Here is a 21931-nt window from a genome sequence, read left to right as displayed (position 1 = left end):
TGAGGGAGGGGTGCACATGCATTAACGGAGGCATTAAGCATTGTTGCAAAGCAATTTCCCTCCAGGACAACAGAGGGCTTAGGACTTTTCTGTGGTATCCCGTTGTGTGTCCAGTTAAAGTGCATTTACTATTACTACCATATTTATATTGTCTTTTTGTTTTTCAGAGAGTTTTAAACATGAACAAAATTTTCCCTCATTCTCCTCCACCTCTTCATGTGCTCAGCACCTCTAAAACCAAGTTCCCTGTCATTTCTGTCTACAAATAAAACATTGGTGTGCATCTTTACTCTTTCAGTCTTGGGTGAATGAACATTCATATTTTCATAGTTTTTTTCACAAGATATTCTTCAAGCTGCTTTGCGTCTGCTGCTAGATTGATCTCTCTTTATTTTTTGAGGGGGTAATGTCGGTGCTGTTGACAAGGAAGTGGCATTCTGACCAATCACAAGCTTGTGCTCACCATCCATCTCATTTGATGGATGTTTAGAAAAATGGCTTCCGGGTCACTCTGAGGTGAAGTGTTCACACTGGAGAGAGTTTGCTGTCGCATTTCAGTTAAAATGTGAACAACCACACAAATAATTGGATTTGCTCAAAAAACAAAACAAAAAAAAAAAAAAATATATATATATATATATATATATATATATATATATATATATATATATATATATATATATATATATATATATATATATATATATATATATATATATATATATATATATCGGAACTGAGCCATAAGACCTACAGTGTGTCATGAAGTGAGGGTGGAGATGGTGGACCAAGTGTGGTGGAGGGTTCCAGGAGGAAGAAGAGCAGGCACGGATGAAATAAAAATGGATTTAATAGAAGGCTACGGCAGGAACAACACGACAAACAACAATGATCTGACAAAGACTGGCACAAGAAGGGAGGTATAAAGACACAGGGAAATCAGGAACACATGGGCAGGTTAACGAGGGGCAGGTGAGAACAATAAGGGCTAATCAGGGCAGGAGAGAGACAAAGTCAGGAAGGCAGGGGCAGAACGTGACAGTACCCCCACCTTAAGGGGCGGATACCAGACGCCCACAAGGCCACACAACACAGGAGACTTGGAACACGTGACTCAGGAGGACTGGAAACACTTGACTGGACAGGAACACTTGACCACTTGACTTGACTGGACAGGAACACTGCAGCAGCCGGGCGTGGGACCCAGCAGAGACCGCAGGAGCGGGACCCAGCAGAGAACCGCAGCAGCATGCGCGGGACCCAGCAGAGAACCGCAGCAGCAGGCGTGGGACCCAGCAGAGACTGCAGCATGAAGAACCTGCAGGCATAGACCCCACAGGTGTGGACCAGGAAGTGGGACGAAACAGCAGGAGCGACGCGAGGAAACCAGGAGCGGCAGCAGGTACTCGGCAACAGTCCTGAGCAGGTGCACACCGTGACTCGACTGGATCCAACAGGTGGAGGCTTGGGTGAAGGGAAGCAGACATGGAGCAGGAAGACCAGCCCTACCACCCCAGAGAATGTTGGCGTGCATAGGGGTTTTTACCTCCATCAAAAACTCCAGGAAAAGCAGCTTCCATGAAAAAACAGGATGGGGCAGAACAGCAGAAGAGGATAATGGGTTTGACCACCCCGGGAACAAATAGGATGCGCCGAAACCCCCTCAATGGGTCCGACCACCCCGGAAACAAGTAGGATGCGCCGAAAAAACCCTCGAGTCAGAATCTCCCCCAGCTGAAAGGGGAAAAAAAGAAAAAATAATCCTCCAGAAACAGATGTTGCAGAGCTCACCACAGGTCCAGGTTGGTCAGATCATTCTGTCATGAAGTGAGGGTGGAGATGGTGGACCAAGTGTGGTGGAGGGTTCCAGGAGGCAGAAGAGCAGGCACGGATGAAATAAAAATGGATTTAATAGCAGGCTACGGCAGGAACAACACGACAAACAACAATGATCTGACAAAGACTGGCACAAGGAGGGAGGTATAAATACACAGGGAAATCAGGAACACATGGGCAGGTTAACGAGGGGCAGGTGAGAACAATGAGGGCTAATCAGGGCAGGAGAGAGACACAGTCAAGAAGGCAGGGGCAGAACATGACACAGTGTGAACATAGTACGGCATTTTCCACTAGGACTGGGGCGACGGTGGCACAGGAATTAAGTGCTCGTCCCGTAATCAGAAGCTTGCAGTTTCGAGCCCCACTCAGTCTGTTGGTGTCATTGTGTCCTTAGGCAAGACACTTACTGTAAATCCTCTAATATTGGCCTGTATTCAATTAACGGCCGCGTATCACATTTTGGCCGGTGTCGGAGTCGGCGGAGGTGAATAATGGCCGTTTTTTTTTATTGTGGTCGGGTGGAATGTGGTAACAAGCAAGTACCACAGTGGGGTGGTTGTGTCATCTGTCTCACTTTTGATTTGCCAGTGATAGACTGCGAGGGTAACTTTAACCATGGCAGGTGTGCAGACGAAGAGGAGGCGAAAATTTGATATCAAGTTCAAAGAGAACGTGCTGATTATGCTGCAGAACATTATGGGGAGCAGTAGGGGTCGTATGCACTAGTCACTAGTCAACTTCACCGCTCTATAGGGACTTTTTATGCCTGTCATCGACTAGTCGCTGTCACGTAATAATGACCGGCAAGATGCAGTCCTCGGAAAAGACAGCAGCCTGCTGTCAGCAGGTGACATGCTCCTGTAACTCGCTGTGCCAGAGCGTGACACCCGCCGTAAAACGGACATTTAACCAAATTGTTACCTTTACCCTCTTGCAATTTAACCTTCCCCTCACCCCCATCCTAAACTTAACCAGCTTGCGCATGCAAAGCTCTGATTGTTGACGCGCTCCAGGCATCTGCGTCCTGCCACAGTAACATTATCAAATTAGATAATGTTAATGTTCATCTGCCACATCCGCAGATGAACTTAAGACACCTGAGTTTCCCAGCATGTTCTCTGCCTGCTATAACTCTAGGCAAAGAGGTGTAGCTATCTTAATACACAAAAACATCAATTTCACAGTATTGGACACAGTTTCTGATCCAGAGGGTAGATTTATAATGTTAAAATTATCTGTACAGAACCAACGCTTATGTATCGTCAGCATATACTGTCCAAATATTGATGACCCTCCATTCTTTCATAATTTTTTTTCTGTACTCTCCGAACACTTGGACTGTCCACTTATACTTGGAGGTGATTTTAATTTTTGGATGAATTCCTTAACAGACAGGCTCAGTACAGCTGGGACTCAGCGCAATTGGCAATCCACTAACATAGTTAAACAGTACATGAGTGATTATGGGCTTTGTGATGCATGGCGATCTCTTCATCCTAACCGTAGAGAGTATACTTTTTTTTCGCACGTCCATCACTCTCACTCACGTTTGGATTATTTTCTAGTCAGCAGCTCATTGTTGGCTGACATTTCAGACACTGAGATACACCCCATAGTTGTCAGCGACCATGCTCCGGTTTCTTTAACTCTGGTAAATAAGAAGACAATCCCACCAAGCAAAAACTGGAGGTTTAATACATCACTGCTTAAAGACGAAGGTTTTATAGAATTTTTTAAAAAGGAGTGGGCTTTATATTTAGAACATAATGACCTGCCTGGAACATCAGCATCTATTCTTTGGGAGGCAGGAAAGGCAGTGATGAGAGGTAAAATAATCTCTTTCTCATCACATAAGAAAAAAACGGAAAACAAACGTATTCAGGAGTTAGAAGAAATCATCAAGTCTTTGGAGGCGTCCACAGAAGAAGAGTCAATGAGCAAATTACGTAAATCTAAATTAGAACTTCATGGAATTATTGACAAAAAGACACAATTTTTAGCGCAAAGACTACGAATAGAAAACTTCGAACATAGTAATAAATCAGGTAAATTCTTAGCTAGCCAATTAAAAATAAATAAAGAGAAAACTACCATATCTGCTGTTAAAGACTCAACCGGGAATATAGTTAATGACCCTGAAATAATAAACAACACCTTCAGAGACTTTTACCAAACTTTGTACTCACCACAGATAAACCCATCAGATAATGAGATCAATGAGTTCCTTGACAGGATAACACTTCCTAAATTATCAGACAGCCAAGTTACAGTCCTGGACTCGCCACTAACATCAGCGGAGCTCCAGGAAGCCCTTAAATCCATGACTAATAGGAAAGCTCCAGGTCCAGACGGGTTCCCAGTAGAATTCTACAAAGAATTCTGGATCATTCTGGCTCCAACATTTTTCAGAATGGTGAGGGAAATCGAAGAGAGCGGCAGATTACAGCCAAACATGAATTCAGCCAATATTAGTCTCTTGTTAAAACCAGCTATCGCCCAATTTCTCTGATTAATGTTGATCTCAAAATAATTTGTAAAGCCCTGGCCAAAAGATTAGAGAAGGTAACCCCCTTCATAATACACCCTGACCAAACTGGTTTCATTAAGGGTAGACAGTCATCCACAAACTCACGTAGATTACTTAATTTGATAGATTTCTCTTACAGTAGAAACATAGAAACTAGTATATTATCTCTAGATGCAGAAAAAGCTTTTGATAGAGTTAACTGGAAGTTCTTATTTGCAACTTTACATAAATTTGGCTTTGGGAACTTCTTCATAAACTGGCTAGAAACATTATACAGTTCTCAAACAGCACGTGTCAGGACGAACGACCAAATATCAGCTAGCTTCTGTCTTCAGAGGGGGACCAGGCAGGGATGCCCACTCTCCCCCTCACTTTTTGCTATCTTTATCGAACCACTAGCAGCAGCAATTAGGCAAACAACAGATATTAAAGGGATAAAGTGTAAGAAAATAGAACATAAGATCAGTCTTTATGCAGATGATGTTTTACTCTTTCTCCAGAATTCTCAATCCTCTCTCTCCCAAGCAATAGAACTGATAAACTCTTTTTCAAGAGTTTCAGATTACTCTATAAACTGGTTAAAATCCACAGTTCTACCAATTAATTTCTCATTTGTCAATTTGCTTAATACACAATTGGAGTCAGGGAATATCACATACCTGGGAATTAATATCTCTCCCAAGATAGCAGATCTAACCAAACTAAACTACATCCCACTTTTAAGGAAAGTGGAAGATGATCTTGCAAGATGGAAATCCTTACCAATATCACTCATGGGGAGAGTGGCTACAATTAAAATGATGGTCTTACCCAGAATAAATTACTTATTCTCGATGATCCCAAACAAACCACCAGCTGACTGGTTTAAATCTCTGGACTCCTCAATTACTAAATTCTTTTGGCAGGATAAACCTCCACGAATTAGCTTAAAAACGCTTCAGAAGACCAAAGACAGAGGAGGACTGGATTTACCCAACTTTTATTATTATTTCTTAGCCAACAGGCTGCAATATATACCAAGATGGTTGCAAGATAACCCATTAGACGAGTCCTGGTTAGATATAGAACAGACACTTTGCAATACGATAGAGCTTTCAGACTTACCATTTATTAGCTCAAGCATAAGAAAACATGAAAGCTTCAAAAGTATTAGTATCAGCACCTCTCTGACAGCATGGTGGGAGTATCTTAAAATGACAGAGTCTTCACTAGTACCATGCAGACGCACACCTATCTGGAACAATCCTGACATTTTGCAAAACAACAAAATGATGAACCTTTCGGACTGGAAAAATAAAGGAATCCTCTACCTGGAACACATATATGAAGGATTGGACTTCATCCCATTTAATCAAATAGTCTCCCAATTTGGAATGGATAAGAATAGCTTTTTAGAATATCACCAAATTAAATCTGTAGTCAAACAAAAATTTAAGCTCAATAAAATAGAATTACAAACACCACCAAGGGTATTAGACTTTTATAATCTCAAACCCCCCAAACTACTGTCTAAAGTATATAAGACACTGTCCAAAATAGACGATAAAATTGCAATCCCTATTGAAAAATGGGAGGTGGATCTATCAGTTAGCTTTGACCAGGACTTCTGGTCCCAAACTTGTTTAAAAACTTTTAAAATGATCAGACACCCCAATTTATAATTAATTCAGTACAAAATTCTACACAGAGTACACTATACAGGTCATCGGATGTTCAAGATGGGGTTTGTGTCGTCTGACACCTGTACACACTGCACAAACAACATTCCTGACAATTACATTCATGCACTGTGGTCCTGCCCACCTGTCCAGGAATTTTGGGGTAGAGTATGTGAGGATCTGTCAAAATGTCTGAAATGTCATATCCCAACTTCCCCCTCTCTTTGTTTACTGGGGAAGCTGGACGATGTCCCGATTGCAACATCTTTGGTTCACGTGGTTCTGACTGCCATATGCATCGCTAAGAAAACTATCCTCTTGAATTGGAAAAATAGAGAAAGTCTCTGCATTAACCAGTATAGAAATCTTTTGTTATATCATATTGGACTTGATATAGCCTCTGCTTCCACTTCAGATGAATCTCTCTGGGCTCCTTTGATCGGTTCCATCACATAGCGAGGGTGGGAGGCCGTTGATGTTGTCCTGCGGGATGGTGTGGGTGGGGGGGTGTGGGGTCTGAGTTTGGAGTATCCGGATGTTCCCTGGAGGTGGGTTCACTGGGGGTGTCTGGGACTGGGGGGCCGTTGCCCCCCTCTGGAGGTGCTTGGGTTGCCTCGGGGGGTGGACTGCTGGCAGTTGTGAGTAGGGCCTCTTGGGGATCTTGGCGGCGGCCATGGGTCACTGCCTGGCAGCTGCAATGCCCCTGGGCGGGTCTGGGTGGGGGCCTGGGGGCTCGGGGTTTGGGGGTGGCCGGCCCCGTGTGGGGATCTGGACGGGGCCTTGGGGGTCGGGTCCTGACACGTATGCTGCCGGGAAGAAGGCAGGGACACCCAGTAGTGCCTGGCCCGGGTTCGGGGGCCTCAGGTAGGCCTTGGCTCCTCTGCCGTTCCATCACAGGGGAGGGGGAGGTCCAGGAGGGGGAGGACCCAACCTTACCTGGATGTCCCATGTCATATATTCTGGAAGTTGTGCAAATGCAGGGGTGGGCATAGATATTCTGCTGGGGTGGGGCTGGGTTGGTGCCCTCGGACTCCATGAGGCTCTGTAATGCTGCTGCTTTGGGCCCTGGCAGGATGGGCTGGGGTCTCCATGCCCTGGGTGGCAGTTTGACAACAGAGGTGCCTATTGGGGCCAGTAGGGGAGCTGGCTCCCTGGAGGGCTAAGCCCAACCAGCCAATCCTCCCCATCCCTGCATATTTCTCTCCTCCTGCTTCCTCACATCATCACACAAACATACACATAGGACCTTGGGGGGTGGGCAAGTCAGGAAGTGCGGGTATGGACCCCATTTCCGCATTCCTGTGGAAACCTGCCCCCCAATTTTATTTGCACCTTATACACTTCCACTGACAACATTCCACACAAACACACACTTAGGGCCTTGGGAGTGAGCACATTCAACGGCATTTGGCAGGGGGATATTTCAGCCTCCTCCCGAGTGCCGGTGCCCACTTCCAATTTTAAACCGCACTTAGACACTGATGGCTGAGGGTGTAAGTGGGGTGGTGCGGTGGCATCAGCTGGCATATGCTGGATGATGCCCGCACTGCCCACTCACCACAGCCATGGAATACACCTCATGATCACACAACACTATATTGGAGCAGGCGGAGGGAGACTAGGGGTCTTAGCCACCTCTGTTGTTGCTAGGCTTCCTGGGGCTGGAGGCTAGGAGGGAGATCTGGCCGTCTGGTTGGGGTCTGGGGTGGTGGGTTGCTGTGCTCAGCGTTGGGCGGGGGAGCCTGCTCATCAGCACCCCAGCAGAAAGGGTCAAACTCTGGTTACCGGTGATGGTTGTACCCAATGTGCAGCAGTACCGGGACCAGAGTGAATAGGGTGTGTATGGGGAGCATGAGTGGGTGTCCGGCGTGCATTTTTGTAAGTCTTGGGTTGTATGTGCATGTGTGAGCATGAGGGAGGGAGCGTGTGACTGTGTTTGTGTATGACTGTATATGTCAGGTGGGGCCTTTGGGTCCTCCCCTCTCCTGGAACTTCTCTTGATGATATAGATCTCTGTCCCCCCTCCCCCTGCCACACCTGGTGTGGGGGCTTGTGCCTTGGTCTGCCTGAGTGTTCGTGGCAACCGGGTCTGGGGGTTTAAGATTTTGGCATCTGCCTGTTAGATCCCGGTGGCTGCCTGGTGGGGTCTAGGTCCCTGGGCTCTGCTGGGTCCCCGGCGGGGGTGGTTGCCCCTGGGTTCCGGGTCGCTGGGTCCCGGGCTCGGCCGGCTAGGGGGTGGGAGGCTGCGGGCGGGCCTGTGGGCTTGCCGCTGATGTCTCCGGGGACTCTGCCGGCTGCTGGTTGTGGCCCCCCGGGGCGATCCTCTGTGCCTCTCGAGGGGGGCGGGGGCCTTCCTGGTTGCAGTCTCCTTGGGGTTCCTGCGTTCTGGGGCAGCGCCTGGATCTCTGGGACTTGGAGCTCCCTCAGTCTCCTGCGCATCTTTGGGGGGCAGATCTGTGGTCCCTCACACTCTCTGTTGGGCGCTCCTATAGAAAAACCTTAAATAAACAAGCGCGTGTACACACACAGGTGCTCACATGGTGCTCTCAAAAGTATGGGCTTGGGCACGTTAAACACAGGTCTTAAGACTATGGTGGGCACTTAATGCGTTGTGATTTATTATCGTGATTCTTCAGTTAAGCAATGTTGATTATATATACATATTTTTTCTTTTCATCAAGTTGACGCAGTGATAGGTAGATCTTGTATTGTTGTTGTGTCCCTTTTTTTGTGTCCCTTTGTTTTTTTTTTGTCTTTTTTCTGCAGGTCTAGAAGCAGACTCTTGTTCATTATTGTTTATTTTTGTGGACCCCCCCCCTCTCTCTCTCTCTCCACCTTTTCTTTTCCTCTCTCTTTCACCTCTGTCTCCGTGTCTGGTCGGAATTACAAAGCATTCAACAACATTAACAATAAAGTTTTAAGTATCAGGCGTGACATTAAAAGCAAAGGCTTTGATGCTCCACCTGAGAATAAATCTGTAAGGCTTGTCACCAGCATTCAGACATCAATTCTGCTTGCTTCACAGCCAGACAGGACACGGTGAAAAAAAAAAAAAATTATCAAATTAGGTGTTGCCACCTCAAAAACTAATTTAACACGCGGTCGTTCATGTCGACTCATTTCCTTTTATGTTTTCTGTCTTATTTGTGCCTGAAGCTTTTCGCTGCTGTGGAGTAGGGCGCATCACCTGTTTTGTCCTCCGGTGACGCACCTCACTGATGCGGCCGGTGAGCAGCACACAATCCGCTGTTTTTGCAGTCGGTAGATCTTTTAGAACTGCAGTTCAAAGGTAACTCATAAGGTGAATATATATGAATCCAGGTAGCAGTTTTTCTTTAGGATTGAGAAGAGATGCAGGAAGATAAACAGAGACAGGACAGAAAAATGGTCAAATAAAAACAAGTTAGTTTTTGTACCTGGTGGTTGCAACAAACAGACACCATTGAAGGTAATCAGAGGTGAGGAACAGAAAATGAAATAATTATTTTAATGTTTAGAGCAGCAGGAACACGGAGAGGCTGCAGGCGCATCCGTGAGTTTGCGGCAGAAACTACCGTTGTTAAAAGAAATGTGTTTAACTTTGAAAATGTGGGCGTGATTTTAATTGTCAAAAACTCCAGCACTATATTTGAGTTCATTTTGCTCAAATAGAAATTGAGGCCTGCCTCTAATTCTGGCCCTCCTTCCAATAAAGGCCTGGAGCTTGATGAGCTTGAGTAAAATACAGGCCCGGGCCTGTATTAGAGGATTTACGGCAACTCCCCTTGTCTGCTGGTGGTGATCGTCGGAGGGACCGGTGGCGCCTGTTTACGGCAGCCTCGCCTTTGTCAGTGGACCCCAGGGCAGCTGTGGCAACATTATAGCTCATCCCCACCAACGTGTGAATGTGTGTGTGAATGGGCAAATGACTGTGTTGTTAAGTGCCTTGGGGGGTTCAAAGATTCTGGAAGGTGATGTATTAAATACAGGCCATTTACCATTTAGGACAGAGTCACTGCCTAACAATGGTGGAAAAATTAAAAGAACATTTTATAACCCTAAGGGATGATCACAGTGATTATTTTCACACTAACCATCCTCTTAAACAACTTTAATAAAGCACAGTGACCAGAGCTGCACTTACCACTTAAAGGTGGAATATGGAACATTTTACTAAAAAGCTATATTTTAAAAAAAATAATACCTCCACTGGGCATGTAGAGGTCTGCATAATGAACAAACTTTTTTTATAATAAAAAATGAAACTTTAATTTTGCAGGGCATGACACTGGGTTTGTGTTTACAATTGCCTGCCACTAGGCAGCACCATTGCGGTAAAACGTCCGCTCGGCAAGGCAAGGCTGGGACTGTGTAAAATGGCAGACTTGACAATTCAAGCAGCTGATTCTGAGCCCAGAAGATGTTCGAACTGTAAATAATGTTGTAAAATTAACTTATTAGTAGAAATATTTGTCACTGAATATGGCGCTGGCTAGTCACTTTACATGTCAGCAGCGAATCAACACCTCAACAGCTGGAAAAAGATTTCTGTTTTTTCATATACCACCTCCAAACACTAGATGTCGCCAGAGTGTCCGTGATCCATATTCAACCTTTAAAGCAGGGGTGCATAATCCTGGTCCTGGATGGCCGGTATCCAGCATGTTTTAGTGGTTCCTCTTGTAACGTACAAAAGGGTCTATTTTTCACCATCCAACTGACCACAGTATAACCTTTCATCTACAGGCATAAATCCACTTTCTATTTGGCCTTCCAGTTCCAGAAGATTCTGCTCAGTGCATATTTACATGCATGAAGACAAAACGTTTCAGACAAACATTCTCACCCACTGTCCCGCACTCAGCGTAAAAGCCAGACTGCTGAATTCCTCCTTCTGAATAAAAAGTGAACCTACTCGAATCCAACATGATTTTACTTCTAAGTTAAATAATTATGTGATGAATGAACAAGATGTTTAAATCAAATGTTTGAATAACCTCTGTGTAAACTAGTGATGGCTTTGAAATTAATGTTGCCCTTACAATGATCCATTTCAGATCTTATGATCAGTATGTGTTTGATTTAACAAGTTAATCATTGTTTACACTCAAACACATTACAATAAGATACATATTAAGGGTAATATTAACCTCACATAAGTGTTTTGATCGTTCTCATTCACAAAGTGTTAAAAACCCTTTGTATCAGAGGAGGGCGTGGTTTTCTGAGGGATGTTGGTAAATACTCAGAAACGTGTCAAATTCTGATTTGCAAAACTTGGCCAAAAGTCATAACATGGTAGTTTAATAAAATGAGAATTAATTCAGTTTCCAACTGACTCCCAATTCGGCCAAACTGGGAAAGAAGCCTCTTTTGAAACAAACTCTTTTGATCTCCCGTTGAAAGCCTCTCTGCGATGCTGCAAGCTGATACAGCCAAACAGCTCTCTTCCAAGAGCCAACAAACATCAACCTTAGACGCAAATAAGCATTCCAACTTCCTGCCTTTACCTGGAAGGATCTCAGACTGAGTGGGTCCTATCGGAGCTATACAGGTTTCTGATATCAGAGGTTCACTCCACCGGCAGTGACCAACACGATTCCCTGGATGGAACAAGAACCTCCACACCAAGGGTGCGTAGACTTGGCATGACAGATTGCATCTGATGCTGTTTTTTAATTAAACAACTCTCTAGTTTATTAACAAATAAATTGTTTTACAACCCAGACTTCACAACTTTCTCAGTTCCTAAGAATGGTTTTACTAAACATCTAGCTTCCATTACATCACCTCACATCCACCACACCACATCTCATTATTCAAATCTGTCGTGTATCATTAGTTTAGGAAAAATAATTAAATTCATTTTAAAATGTATATACTGACTATGTCTGAATTAATACGAAGTGTGTTTATGGTCCCTAAAGAAGCAAAAAAAAAAAAAAAAAACTAGAATCGTCTGATTAAACATTCAAAGATCAATTAGATTGATATTTCATATTTATATGGAATCATCACATCTTATTGGTCATAATTAACAAATGCATTCCATCCCCTCGGTCCGTCCTCTCATCCTAGCCTGAGCCTTTTGTCCCCGCTGCACGGGATCCAGCACCAGGGACAGCGCCAGGAGCGGCCAGCTCACACTCTCCAGCGCTCCAGCGCCCTTTCAGGACCTCGGAGAGAGGCACGCCAGCAGAGACAGCAGCTGATCTTCATCAGCGATCAAGCAGCTCCCAGCTCTTTAAAAGGAGGAACGCAACAGACATCGAGGAGACCCTGGAGTAGCCAGAGATTCTCCTTTAGCTCACGGACACTTTCGCGACCGTTACCAGACAGGTTTAAGGCTGTTTACACCGTTCCTGCTGGGTTTAAGGTTATTGATAGAGATCCAGGAGTAGCCTGAGATTCTCCCTCGCTCATTTATGTTTAGGTTCTCTACTAAGGATCCAGGATTAGCCTGGGTACCTTCTGAGTGTGTTTTCACACACCTTGTTAAGGGTTAAGCCTTTGTGGTGTTTTTCTTTTTATCCCCATAGGACTTTTGAGCCGGGTATATTTTGAGTTTTGGCAGAAAGCCTTTGTCATAAGCAGTGAGACTGCTTATGTTGTAGTTTATTATTACGAAGCCTTATTTATGCCGTTTACCCACGGACACCTTATGTTAATAAATCCTTCTGTTTTTACTCGAACCTCCTCGTCCTTTATCCTCACACACACTTTTACACCTATTTGCTTGTGTTAGTCCCCTCATCCTCCTAGACCTGCAGAGAGGGGGCGTAACATAATGGGGGCTCGTCCGGGATTTATTTGAGTTATAAATAATTGGAACTTAATCTAAGTCTGCCCGGTAATAAAGAAATAGGTTGTGCGCCGCGTTTTTTTTTTTCCCATTGCGCTTAAGTGTGTGTTAAGTACCCTGGGACTCTTTCATTTTGGTGGTTTCACTCTCTGGATTTTAGCTCTTCCCAGGTGAGCTCTATAATAATTATGTTTTCTTTAAAGGAGTTTCTGCGTGCACCGTCGCGGGAAGCGCTCGAGGCCTGCCGCAAGAGCGATCTGGTGGAGGTGGCTGAGCACCTTGATCTCCATGGCACCCGCACAATGACGAAACAGGTTCTAAAAGAGACAGTTATTGCTGCCTTGGAAAACTTGAACTTGTTGCCTGCAAAAGGGACTGGAGATCTTCCTGTCCTTTCCCCGCGTGCGGATGACGCCGCAAGCCATGAGAACGGAGCAGGACCATCTTCGGCGGCACCCGAGGAGACGGCTCCCGGCTACCAGACCCCGCCGGCTCACAGTAAGACCCCTTCTTCACCACTAACTTTGCCCAAGTCTGATCCTGTATCACCAGCTTCTACTCCGAGTTCGCTGGAGCGTTTTAACCTACGTCTGAAAGTCCGAATGGCTCGGCTAAAGTATGAGGCCGACGAAAAGGAGAAGCGCCGTCTGATGGAGATGGAGCTGGAGATCCGCAGAATGGATCTGGAAGCCGACACTCAGATCAAGCTAAAAAGACTTGAGCTGGAAGCCCAGGCTTGGAGACAAGCCGAGATTTCCCAACAAAATGACCCACATGTTGACACGCACAAGGTTGTGACAGAACCCGACACCACAAGAGAAGAAACTACCCCTGGAATAAAACAGAGACTGGACATAAGTAAATGCATTGTGTTGGTGCCACCTTTTCGGGAGTTTGAGGTGGACAGCTACTTCCAGATATTTGAGCGCATTGCTGCAGCTCTTGAGTGGCCTCGTGACGTGTGGGCGTTGATCCTCCAGTGCAAGCTCACCGGAAAAGCCCAGGAGGTAATGTCTTCTTTGTCCCTTTCTGACAGTTTAGATTACGAATGTGTGAAAAGTGCAGTGTTAACTGCTTATGAACTGGTCCCAGAAGCATACCGACAAAGATTCCGAGCATTAACCAATAAACAGCCACATCAGACGTTTGTCGAGTTCGCCAGAGAAAAGCTTTTATTATTTGAAAAGTGGGTTGCAGCATCAAAAGTGTCTTCTTTTACTGAGCTGAAGGAATTAATCCTGTTAGAGGAGTTCAAGAGATGTTTACCGGAGCGCACCGTTTTATACTTGAATGAACAAAAGGTAGCGACTTTGTCTTCTGCAGCTTTGTTGGCGGATGAATATTCATTAACGCACCGCGTTAGCGGCGAACTGCCACCCAGAGATGCCAGACGGCCTCCTATGATGAGGCCTGCTCACAGCGGTTCGGTAAACGCCCACCAGCCAAGATGTGTTTACTGTCATCGGTCTGGGCATGTAGTAAAAGACTGTTACAAATTAAAAAGGAAAAACGAACAGAAAACCTCCCCCTCACGTGAGGTTGGTTTTATAACGAAAAACAAGCAGGTCGTGACAGAAATAAACGACTGTTTTCAACCATTTTTGTCCAAAGGTGTGGTTCAGCTAAATGAGTCAAGTTCTGACCAAGCTCCAGTTATCATCTTGCGCGATACTGGGGCATCACAAACGCTCATAACTAGCGATGTCATGATTTTTAACGAGAGCAGTGCAACGGGCGTGTCAGTTCTGCTGAACGGAATAAATGGTGAGCCGATTTCTCGGCCGTTACACCGAGTCTTTCTTTCTTGCGAGCTAGCCAGAGGTTATTTTGATGTGGCGGTTTGCCCATCTTTGCCGATCGCTGGAGTAAATCTCCTGCTCGGAAACGATGTTGCTGGAGGAAATGTGGTCCCTCCATTCCAAGTTTTAAACGACCCGTGCTCAGAAACCAGTTCGTGTGTTAAGGAGCAGCCAGGAAATTATCCTGCATGTGTCATAACCCGTGCCCAGGCACGTAAACAGGAGGAAACCTTACAGTTATCCTCTCTCTTTGAGGATGGACACAATAAGGAGGACAATCACGTCCACGACCACAATGTGGACACTACCGCCGACACCGAGGGTGAAGGCGTGTCGCTCACGTCGGGGTGTCTGCCCTTACGGCTGACTTTAGGAGAGGAGCAGCGTCGTGATGACAGCTTGAATGGATGTTTTCGGGACTTTAAGAGTACTGATGGTGATGAGTCCGGTTGTTGTGTTGTGGTGAGGGAAATCAATTATACTACTACTAGAATTTCCATTCCTCATTGTCACCACAAGTCTAGGGCTTGTCACGTCCAAATGCAGAAGCTTTACCATTCCCCTCAGGCATCAACATCAGAGGTTTCTGAAGCTGCGGTGTGCGCAGCCGCATCCTTCACTCCCATCCCTGAGGGGGACGACCAGCTAACACTGCGTTCCATTTCTAGTCCACGACCGACAAACCCTCTTTCCTTTTCTTTCTGTCTCATTCTTGCCGTGTTACTGTTTTTGCATCATTTCACTAATCTCTATCTTAACCGTGTAAGTTTTCTCTCCAGGAATGAAAATCAACAGTTGCTGAGGTGGACCCTCATACTTCAAGTGCGGGACCTTAACAGGAGTATGATCCTCGCTTTGGGTGCGAGAGGTCCCTGGTTCAGATCCCGGAATAAGAGGAGCCGCGAGGATGTGGTTGCTGATGATCGGTCTCGCGGTTTTTGGTGCACTGTAAAGGCGACAGTAAAAGAGAAATAACCAGAAAACACTTCCGTGTTCATAGGAGTGAAACGAGAGCAACTCTCGTGGTTTTTCAGCATAGTGCCTTTCTTTTATTCTATGGATTTTGCAGATAATCTTGAATGAAGCGGTGAGTTCCCAGGTAGGTTTTAGAGGTATACCCCCTTTGGGGTATGTCCTGTTTGTTTTTTTTATTAGTGTTGTGTGTCGCGGCTAGTGTTGGTGTCCTTTTGGGCACCATCTCGGGAGCACCCCAGGAGGAAAAGGGGCCGGCTTGGCCACCCCTCTTCCTTGCTGGTTAGTATGTTTTCTTAGGAAAACATGTGCTTAATCTGCCCGCCTGCAATCACATGAAGCCTAGACTGCAGTTTTTAGAGAAGAAATGTTAGGCAGTCAGTGGGGACTCATCCGTTTTTTTTGTCAACCTGAAATGAATCCTAGATTTGTTTTCCATAGGCATTGTTTTTTTTTCCTCTGAGTTGGTTTTTTAGAGCTTGTTCTTTAAGAAAGACAATCCTTTTTAATGACTGTCTTTCTTAGCTGTTTAGGGGGAGGCTGTGACGACCCTCGTCCCCTCGGTCCGTCCTCTCATCCTAGCCTGAGCCTTTTGTCCCCGCTGCACGGGATCCAGCACCAGGGACAGCGCCAGGAGCGGCCAGCTCACACTCTCCAGCGCTCCAGCGCCCTTTCAGGACCTCGGAGAGAGGCACGCCAGCAGAGACAGCAGCTGATCTTCATCAGCGATCAAGCAGCTCCCAGCTCTTTAAAAGGAGGAACGCAACAGACATCGAGGAGATCCTGGAGTAGCCAGAGATTCTCCTTTAGCTCACGGACACTTTCGCGACCGTTACCAGACAGGTTTAAGGCTGTTTACACCGTTCCTGCTGGGTTTAAGGTTATTGATAGAGATCCAGGAGTAGCCTGAGATTCTCCCTCGCTCATTTATGTTTAGGTTCTCTACTAAGGATCCAGGATTAGCCTGGGTACCTTCTGAGTGTGTTTTCACACACCTTGTTAAGGGTTAAGCCTTTGTGGTGTTTTTCTTTTTATCCCCATAGGACTTTTGAGCCGGGTATATTTTGAGTTTTGGCAGAAAGCCTTTGTCATAAGCAGTGAGACTGCTTATGTTGTAGTTTATTATTACGAAGCCTTATTTATGCCGTTTACCCACGGACACCTTATGTTAATAAATCCTTTTGTTTTTACTCGAACCTCCTCGTCCTTTATCCTCACACACACTTTTACACCTATTTGCTTGTGTTAGTCCCCTCATCCTCCTAGACCTGCAGAGAGGGGGCGTAACAACTCTGCACCAACACACTTGATTCAGTGGTTAAATCAGCAGCTCATCAGGCTCTGCAGAAGCTGGATGAGCTGCTGATTGAAACCAGGTGTGTTGAAACAGAGTTAAAACCAAAACATGCTGGACACCGGCCCTCCTTAAAGTGAGTCAGCAAATCTAACTCACATTTCTTTCAAAATAAAATAATTTGACTCTAGTGAGAATAAACATTTCCCCATATTCAAATAAATATATGCATATATCTGGGTCTAAATAAAAAAAGGCTGTTTAGAAGCTAGTCTGAGCTTTTGGAGTACCTTTATAATACACAACCTGGAGAGTTTAACCATGTGTTTTTTTTACGCAGGAGAATCTACTTTGATGCTCCTACCTGCAGTCTGAATCAATTCAGCTGATGAAAGAGGACAGTGAGCACATAATTCAAAGGAAGTGAAGCTTTTTACAGAGGCTTGTGGCAAAACATGGCTGGTGGAGGAGATTGTGAATGCGAAAAATCAGTTTAGATCCTCTTGGGCAGTAATGCAAAATAAAGATACTTTTGTGTTTTGCTCCTTTTCCATAAATATTTATGTGGTTGGGTGAACTTGGAAAATATATCAGGTGGCTGCTTTTCTCGTTCAATAAAAATGAGGGCTATTTTTCACACAGCCACTGAAGAGCAGATCTCAGTCTAAACAAAAAGTTTGTGTGTCTCAGTGAAGCCAATCCCTTATGCTGCACTAAAGGCTCTGTTAGAGCCTGCCGTTGTCATTTAAACTGCTGTTGAATTGGCCTACATGGCAAATAACTCGGAATCTTTCTTTAATCTGTTGAATAAACTGGACCTTATTAGATAAAAGGTTTAGGATTTAATTTGGAGCACACACACTCTGACTGGAGCTGGACATTGTTATCTCACATGGAAAAGAAGTAAAGTACTCAAGAAGAACATCAGTAGCTGAAAATGCTTACCGCAGGGTCAGAGTCATTGGCTATCACCGTGGTTATGATGGTTCCCTTGACAGCATTTGGAGCAACCATGCCTCTGTACACAGATTGGCTGAATGCTGGAGAGAAGTCATTCATGTCCTGCAGAGAGATTTGATAGAGCCAACATAACCTTTAAAGTATCCAGTATCTGCAGCACATCCTAATCTGATCCCTACATGTGTTTACTCAGGCCACAAACTCACTTGGGGTTGGAGATGCTTCATAAACTTAGGTACATCTAGATTCAACAGTGCAGTGCATCTAACCCAATGCACCAATCCTCTTGAAGCAACACCTGAGTCCTAAAACCTCCTGCTTTTGCTGACTAATCAGATTTCTTATGGATTGCCACTGAAAGAACAGAAAGAAATAGTTTTAAATCAGTGACTTATATCCTGGCATGCCATCCAAGACATGTAAATATAATCTACAGTTATTTTTCAAACTGGCGTTGCACGCAATTGGACAATGCTAGAACCAATTTGAGCAATGAATAATGTGACATACTCATCACTACAGAAATAATTCAATGGCAGTGGTTTAAGTGGGCTGGTATGCACTGGTAAGCAGTACCAGCACTTCAAATTTTTATCTCTAGGATACGATGTGTACCAGTAGTTTTTCTAGTTATTTGTTGGTCAAAATCTCCAAGGTTTTAGCAAAAATATCTGTTCGTCTTCAAATAAACACAAAACATTCAATGCCCCTCCCTCTCGATAAGCAGTGCGCTCCATGCCGGGCCTCATTTTGTGCAAAAGGACACATTGCCTCCAAATGCACAAAATGCACATCACTACTGTGAGGTATGCCGTACGTGCAGCACCGTCAGCCCAGATAAGAGAGAAACAAAAAAGACAGGTCTATCCAACACCGTGCACATTTCTGCAGTAATTTACAACATGCAGCATCTCTCCAATCAGTGGCCAAATGCTCTGACAAGCAGGTAGATCTAAAGAGGTGTATAGGTGGCATCCAAACAATATAGATCAGAAGTAAGCACAAAACAGTCTAAACAAGAGGAGTGTGCTTCACTTGAAAGTGCAGAAACATCCTAGTTGCTGCTGATCATAACACTTAATAGAAGATAGTTCTGTCTGGATGTGGACTGGAGAATAAATTTTACAGCAGCCCTGATTCTCATTTATTAAATATCTTGTTAAATGCATAAACCTGCACCTGTCCATCAGTCCATACTATCAACATTATTATTATTATTGTGCGTGTTTGTGTGTGTGTGTGTGTGTGTATTAATATAAATCAGAATAATAATATTAGTTGTTGTAGATGTATTTACAAGATTAACTGGGTAATTTCCCTTTAGGGCCAAAACAAATCTTATTCTGCTTGTATGATGGATTTCTGGTCACTATAGGGTCAATGCTGAATTCCTAAATCAATACTACCTCAGCTTTGTAGTTTTTCTCTATCGCAGCTTTGGTACTAATGGTGCGTTCCAGTGTTCCTCGGAACTCGTTTTTCCAAGAAAAGTTAACCAAAAACAGCTAATTGTTGGGGTCCTGCCCTCATGAGAAAATTACTACGCAGTATTTTCTCCAAAGGACTGTGCCATCTACTCCCTGAAGCTTAGACAATAAAGCATGTTAATATCAGCACCAGCAGGGACTCCAAGTCCCATAATCCTCTGCAGCCGGCAGCAGCTTGATGACATCATCAATAGATGCCAAATCTGACAGGCCCCCCAGTGGATACCGGCCCCTACAGAGACCGCCCGCTGGACGAGTCTATAAAGCCGAGGCGCAGAGCGGAACTCTTTCTCTCCCCTGTCCAGTTCACCTGGTGTAAGGAGACCCCCGCTTCTGCTCCTACCGCTTCGGACAGCGTGTGTGTGAGGCCTAGCTGCTGGGATCAACGGACCAACACCATCTGATCTGCTCAGCCCCGGACACAGAGGGTTGCCTTGTGTCCGTTCATTCACGATTTTTCTTTTTTCTCTCTCTTTCTCTCTCGCTTCTCTAATAGTCCAAAACAAGCGGTAGACCACGTGACTGCTTTAAAATACTAGACGGTCTCTCTCTTCCGTACTAAAAACGCCAACGGACCATCTCGAAGTAAGCTCTGTTTCTCTTATTGTTTTAATATCTAAGTTTGTTTATTTTGTGGCCAGGCTGGACAGACTGTTTGGATATTTAATTTGCCTTTATGATTGATCTATTGTTTTTTCTCTTGAGCTTTGTGAAGCGATTTGAATTGTTTTGATCAAGTTTACTGTGAACTTTGCTCACACCGCCAAATACGCGTCTGATCAGGGGCCCACGCCCACTGATTATACGTGTTTGGGAAGTGAGGTTAAATTCCACACACACACACACCTAGTTTCGACCATTTGTTCAACCAAACAAAGGATCTGCCATTTTGTTTTTCAAAACTCCCTCCAGTCTGGTAATCCGCCAATCTCTGTCTGATTACATCATCAAGCAACCCCCCCATTGCTTGATTACATCACCATCTCACCCCACCGGTCTGATTAGATTTTTACTTCACATTATCATTCCATTGTTTCCTTGCTTGTTGTTTGTTTGACAAAACCAGTTGGTTGACATGTTGATTGGCTAGCGCCTTGGAGAAGCTGAGGTGGTTATATTAGTTAATAAATGGTATTGCCAATTAAGTTTTGTCTCAAGTGAATTTTTCTGTGTTGGATAGAATATGACAGCTGCTCGTTAACATTATTTTTACAAACTTTAGACAGATTGATAGAGGTTTGGATTCATTTTTCCCATGTTAAAAGAGGTGGTGCCCTGAGGCATATCCACAGATATCCCAATTAAGTAATAGAATCGATAATATTTCCATATTTACAAATTTTATTGATGAATCCAAAGGGTAAGTAAAACTTACAAACTATTTGTTGGCTAATATCCACAACATTATTTGGTGCCCCGTGTGAGGGAACGATACACAGCGGAGATTGTTCTATACAACACAAACAAATCCTTTGGTTTCTTGTAGAGCTTGGATTAAAATAATAAGTGGTCAGCCTTGAACCAGCTGGTGGCAACAGATTGGTGCTGATTTCACTGAGCAGTGTTTATGGCCACCTCTCCTGACCTGCCTCGGTCAAGACAGAAAGTGGCCATCTTGTCTTTGTGTAACCTAGAAGCTGCATCAAAACTCTCACCAATAACTCAGTGCTTGTTTAAAGTGATAGAGACAACTAAACAGTTCATGCTAACAATTTAAACAACAACAACATAGTTTATTTTATTTTATTTGTATTTTCCCACCGTTTGTGTGCATGTGCAGTTATTCTGTCTAACCTTTTAGATTTGATCAACTGTTATTTTAGCAACTTTAACTCACAGAGGCTAATTAAAACTAACTAAAACCTTCAATCAAAGACTGATTACACAGTTTGCTAATATTCTGAAGGAATAAATAGCACTTTAACACTGCAAGTGTTGTAAGATGTTGCTAAGGCAACGCACCGGTACAGCTGTTTGCTAAAATACTGAAGGGAATAGTATTTTATGCGTTAGTCATGGCATTGGCCGTGCATTTTAAACACTAAAACCTGTGTGCACCAAAGAGGTTAATTTAGTGTTGCTGCTACAAGATAGCAGTTGCTGCCACGAAGTGCAGCTTTGAGCTACTGCAGAGCTCTGTTAGGCTATTTTGGTTCAGTTGTTGAAAATGGAAGATCAGAGTAGTGACCTGATCAGCTCCCAGCAACCATGTGGCGCTGTGGCCCACGCCAAATATGAACCTAGCCTACTCTCTGGATGAATGCTGTCCAAACTGGTCGGAACCACCCGGGAATCCGACTACTCCGTCAGGGGCCTTACTGAAGAACAGCGTAGCGATGAGCTCAACGCTGTGATGTATCAAATAGAGAACCCAGATGGTAAGGTGCATGCTCGTCGTCCTCATCGGGGTCATGACCTGATTTCAGCTCGTCACCGTAACAGACTTGAGTGGGCAAGTGCTCACATTCGATGGCGTCTGGCATGTTGGAGAGGTGTTCTCTTCACGGATGAATCCTGGTTTACATTGTTCAGGGCAGATGGCAGACTGCGTGTGTGGCGTTGTGTGGGTGAGCGCTTAGCTAATGTCAATGTTGTGGATCGAGTGGCCCATGGT

General features: G+C 44.6%; 2 protein-coding genes across 8 annotated transcripts in view; one reads left to right on the top strand and one right to left on the bottom strand.

Moving 5' to 3' along the window:
* LOC107387904 (protocadherin-15) overlaps positions 1 to 21931 on the bottom strand; it is a 514972-nt gene that overhangs the window by 151675 nt on the left and 341366 nt on the right. For all 7 annotated transcript variants that reach the window (XR_011516897.1, XM_054749198.2, XM_054749199.2 and 4 more), the window contains exon 24: positions 17816 to 17932. Coding sequence is in view for 6 of the 7 variants with exons in the window: in XM_054749198.2 (XP_054605173.2) it covers positions 17816 to 17932 (117 nt within the window). In the remaining variant the exon portion in view is untranslated. The remainder of the gene's footprint in view (positions 1 to 17815; positions 17933 to 21931) is intronic.
* Positions 12938 to 16772, top strand: LOC129160619 (uncharacterized). The gene is made up of 2 exons (XM_070545628.1): positions 12938 to 15703; positions 16102 to 16772. Exon 1 carries the CDS (start codon positions 12994 to 12996, stop codon positions 15577 to 15579), a length of 2586 nt encoding a protein of 861 aa, XP_070401729.1. The 5' UTR covers positions 12938 to 12993; the 3' UTR covers positions 15580 to 15703; positions 16102 to 16772.

This window comes from Nothobranchius furzeri, chromosome 16 (genome assembly GCF_043380555.1).
Source record: "Nothobranchius furzeri strain GRZ-AD chromosome 16, NfurGRZ-RIMD1, whole genome shotgun sequence".
Lineage (NCBI taxonomy): Eukaryota > Metazoa > Chordata > Actinopteri > Cyprinodontiformes > Nothobranchiidae > Nothobranchius > Nothobranchius furzeri.
The sequence above is the reverse complement of the archived record's forward strand: the minus strand, read 5'-3'. Positions and strand labels throughout refer to the sequence as shown.